Source organism: Numida meleagris, chromosome 1, assembly GCF_002078875.1.
Source record: "Numida meleagris isolate 19003 breed g44 Domestic line chromosome 1, NumMel1.0, whole genome shotgun sequence".
In the NCBI taxonomy this organism is placed as follows: Eukaryota; Metazoa; Chordata; class Aves; order Galliformes; family Numididae; genus Numida; species Numida meleagris.
In genome coordinates, this window is record NC_034409.1 from 25255880 (window position 1) to 25260472 (window position 4593).

Here is a 4593-nt window from a genome sequence, read left to right on the forward strand (position 1 = left end):
GCCAGCTGGTATCATTTGTCCACATTTCAAAACAATTAGAAATGAATTTAAGGAATGGATCCTACGTCTACAAACACAGTTCAGAGCCAGCACACATTCAGTTCCTGTTGTCCATGGACAGTATCAGTAATGGCAGGGCTTTGTTATTTGTCACAACTGTCACATCCTGAAGTCCATGAATACTGGAATCTAGCGCTGTCTGAGGCAGATGCACAGTAACAGAGGAATGGTGAAAAGAACCAGTTAATGACAAATTGAAAGGCTCAAATCAAAAGAACTAAGCAAATCATTCTGTGTTATTCTCTGTGGTAGCTAGAGCTGGAAGACTTCAGTAAGCTATTGAGTGCATATATCCAGTAGTACATAACCTAAATGGCTCTATTTTTCCTTATCTTATGGTTGGATGCACACCTGAGATCTCTCACATTTCAGGCTTTTACAGGGCTCCTTTTAGACCAACAAACTATTACTGATTCAAGACACTTTTCTGGTTAATTAATTCACTCTAGCGATATTTTTTTTTTGGTGTGGAAAGTATCTTTGTAAACATCCTTGGGCTTTGTAGAAGACAAAAAAATCTCAAAAGAAGTCATGCCTGGACTGATCAATCTTTATTTTCAGCAGAAATACTTCAATTTTAACAGAAGAAAGATATTTTGAAGAACGCATCTGAAGAGCAAGCTAATTTCTGCAAGAAGACCAAATTCCATAGAAGTCTTGGTATGTACTAGTCATTAGGGTCCAGTTTTCAAAAGCCATATGAATCCCTCTCTAACTGTGACAAATAGAAGTTCTTAATGTACAAAGATGTTCTTAATGTGCAAAAAATACGCAGTGTTAGCTAGTTTCTGTAGGCCAATGAGTAAGAAAATTCTGCAGCTCATTTGTAAATAAAGCATGCACTCTTAAGAAGAATTAAGCTTTTTGCTGAATACAGCCAAAATTCCACACCAAAAGACCTGCATCAGATACACAAAGAGATACATAATTTTCCTCTACAAGTTAAGTGGATAATAGTGGATAATAATAAGTGGATAATAGTGGAACAGTACTGATGCTTATCCACTTCTTTTCCCTCTCTCACATTTTGGAAGTATTCCATACTGTTCAGCATTTTATGAGCTTTTTAAAAAGCTGAAAAACCTGAAAAAATAAAGTTGACAATTGGAAAAAGCTGATATTTTATTATTTTATTATTTTATATCCTTTTTGATAAGAATCTGTGACACCATTTTAGAAAATAAAATTCTAAATCATACAAACATTTTACAATGGCAGAAAAAACAGCAGCATAAACCCATTAGAAAGCTAATGTAACTTCAGTGTACCTTTGCATAGGTTCTGTTACTCTGGTTTACAAGCCATATTAGGTGCAGATGGAAAAAGGGCTTTGTTACAGGTTAGGCCTTAAAGCAGTAATAAGCAACATGGAGAGTCAAGTCAGTAGATGAGGAGTTACTTAGTTAAAGTGCCAGCATAATATCTATCATTTTAAATATCCCAATGTCCACACAGATAATACACAGAAATAGGCAGGGTTGCATTTACTACAGTCCATTTTTTAATACAAAAACACTTCTCATAAACAGATATTTTCAGCTCTTTTGCATAGTCTTGTATGAAAAAAACTTACTCTTTTCTTTTGCACACGACTATATATAATGGATATACTAGAATTGCACAGCAATGCTAAAATATCTGCATAATTTATACATTGACATTTTAGTTATCTAAAGTCACTTTTTCTTTGCAGTTTCTCACTCTTGCTGCCTAGTAAGTTTGTTAGAGTTCAAATACTATAGAAATAATGCTTCAAAGAAAGCTCATCATGTGCCATTTACAAAGGTACAAAATATACAGCAAAGTTAACCTCTTATTAAATAAAATATACAGATCAGCTGATATTCCACATCATTAGGTAACACCTTATTTTAAGGGATAACCTTCTAGGGAGCTTTTTCCCCAGTACAGGAGAATTATGGAAAAGTTAACTTCTCTGTATGCTCATGCCTCCTGTCCTTCATTTTAAATGCAGATAATAATGGACTGAGTATATCATTCAGCATAGTGAGGGCCAAAAACAATCCTTGTAGGAATTGCAGTAAAATCAGTGTGAAACCCTAGAGATCATTCTCACCCAAAGTATCCCAGCCTACTAACTTAAATATTTATCGTAATAATGCCAATCGTTATCACAGTGGTGGCAATTAAACCTTTTAAGAGAATTTTTCTGCAATCCGACAATCAACGTACCATTAAAATAAAGTGTTGCCAACATACTCCACGTTTATTCTATTGTTAAAATAGTTAGATATGAAAACTGCCTACTTAGTCTTAAATTGATTCCCTGAAAATAAATGAGTTTTAGAATAATAGCATGTTCCCACTTAACCAGCCATTATCATCTTAATCAGTTGGAATGAATGGTAAGTGCTTGCATGTTACATCAGAAAGAGGTATAACACCATCTACAATTACAGCAGTGTTGCAACCCTGACAGTTACTCTTGATCCAGACGTATATTAACCATGGCAAAGCATCGGCCTACGCTATGAAAGAATGGTGCGACAAAAACATCTGTCAGGCTCTTCCATACGGTTTGCACTGAAGGCAAGACCATGAGACAGGTTCTCACAAAAGGCACCACAACCCTGAAAAAGAGCAAATGGAAGATCTGTGAGATCACTGCTGCCATAGCACAGGGCAATAGAGAGAAGAAAAGTGTGAGACCTTAAGGAAAAGAAAGACGATATTACTTTAAATGTCTTAAACAAGTCTATTTTGGAATCTTGCACTCATTCTCCATTGATTTTGTTCACTCACAGCCTCACACCTACGCATGCATAAGCACCATGACATACGTGCTTCTCTGGTTGGGCTCACTTGTGTGCAACACCTTGTCAGTCCTCGTCACGTCTCTGCTTCTTCCTAACTGGCAACACTGAGCTCACCTTTGGCCATGCCTGCTATATGGGTGAACTTTTGCTGTTCTCTTCCTGCTGCTGGAGGTGATGCTGCAACCTGTGGTTAAGGATAGGTCCTTTAAGGAGTCAGGAGTGGGGTCTCTGGAACTTGAAAGAAACCATACATTCCCCAGTTTGATCAACTGGGAACAGAGCTCTTTATGATCCCTTCAGGGCATTCTTGTGTCCCTTGCACTGATGTATCTTCCGGTGTTTCTTTTCTATCACTTGCACATACACACACCTTGCCATTCATACTTCATTCTTGCCAATCTAAGACCAATGGTAAAGTTGTTACAATAACACAGAAACAGTAGAGCAATACTGAATTACATTTAATTGCTGTAGTACAAAGACATGCCAAACCTCAGATACATGGGATCTTGTTGCTAATGTGAAGCTTTTCACTTATGGGTGAGTAACAAAGAAGCAGGATGAGGTCAAAACTCTTGTTTAGGGAAATGATCCTTTTATCCCCTTCTGTACGTGAAAGAATTGTGCTCTCAGTCTGCTGAGCACAGTAATCATCCATGTACGCTCTCCATATGTCCCGACTCCAAGGCAATGTCATTAGCGATGGCTTAAGCTAAGTGCACTGACAGCAGAGGGGAGCCAGGCGTGCACATATGGCTGGCACACCAGGGCTGCCACATGTGAGATCAATGACCACACCAGCACCAGTTGTCCTCCTTTTTTAATCACTTCCCGGCCCAAACCCCTGGCCATTCACTAAGCTGGGTGCTCTTATTTGGGTGCAAACAAATTACATGCATGCATAATATAATATATGTAATACTGAAGTCATGCTAGAACAAAGTTTTCAAAAATCTCTGCACCATATGTAACATATTTATTTCCTACGTGAGGCAGAAGAAGCTATAGATCCTTCTGATAGAGATAATGAGCTGTTCCAGTTTGCTGTTGCATTCAAGATTTAAGATCCCAGTCTTGGAGGTTCAACAAAGTTCAGTTGCAGAACTCTCACTGACTTTGGTTGGAAGTATTGTGCAAAACATTTAATTTATTATTTTGTCACAGGTTTGAAAAGTATCTAAGTAAATATTGTGTGTTTCCAGTTAGTACTACTCAGAATAACAGTGTAGAAAAAAAAAAAAAAACAACTGTCACAGTTAAAAGAATTAAAGCTTAGATACCTAAAGAGTAAGAATGTAAGAATTATTTTCAATGTTTAACTGGATTCTGGGCTTTTATCGTACAGTGCAAGCTGTATGCTAGCGTGTCTGTGCTGCACTCCAAGCTAGCCCAGATGGATTTAAGCAAGAATAGTTTTTCTAAAACCTTCTCTTTCTTTGTCTCTGCTGAAATAGCTAGTAAAACACACAGCACATAGAACTGAGAGTGCTACTGGAACACGGTATCAGTAGTTTTAAACTGAACTCTGCAAACTGCATGTTTATTAATCACTTTTAGTATCACTGTGTATGGAATAGATAATTTATAGAAACAAAAATCAGGGCTTCACAATAAAGTTGATGAACGTCAATGACGCAAGGGGAAAAAACTTCTCTAACCAACACAGGGAAAACACCAGAAATGGCTACTCAGCTTGTGTTGACTTCACCCATTTTCCATTTCAGTTAGTTTATAAAAGCTACTGCTCCTCTGCTGC

The 4593-nt window shown here is 37.4% G+C and overlaps 1 protein-coding gene across 1 annotated transcript in view; it reads right to left on the reverse strand.

The window, feature by feature from the left end:
• CAV2 (caveolin 2) overlaps window positions 590–4593 on the reverse strand; it is a 9147-nt gene continuing 5143 nt past the window's right edge. Inside the window, exon 3 of the mRNA XM_021384876.1 lies at window positions 590–2651. Within this exon, the coding sequence (XP_021240551.1) occupies window positions 2501–2651 (151 nt within the window). The 3' untranslated portion in view covers window positions 590–2500. The remainder of the gene's footprint in view (window positions 2652–4593) is intronic.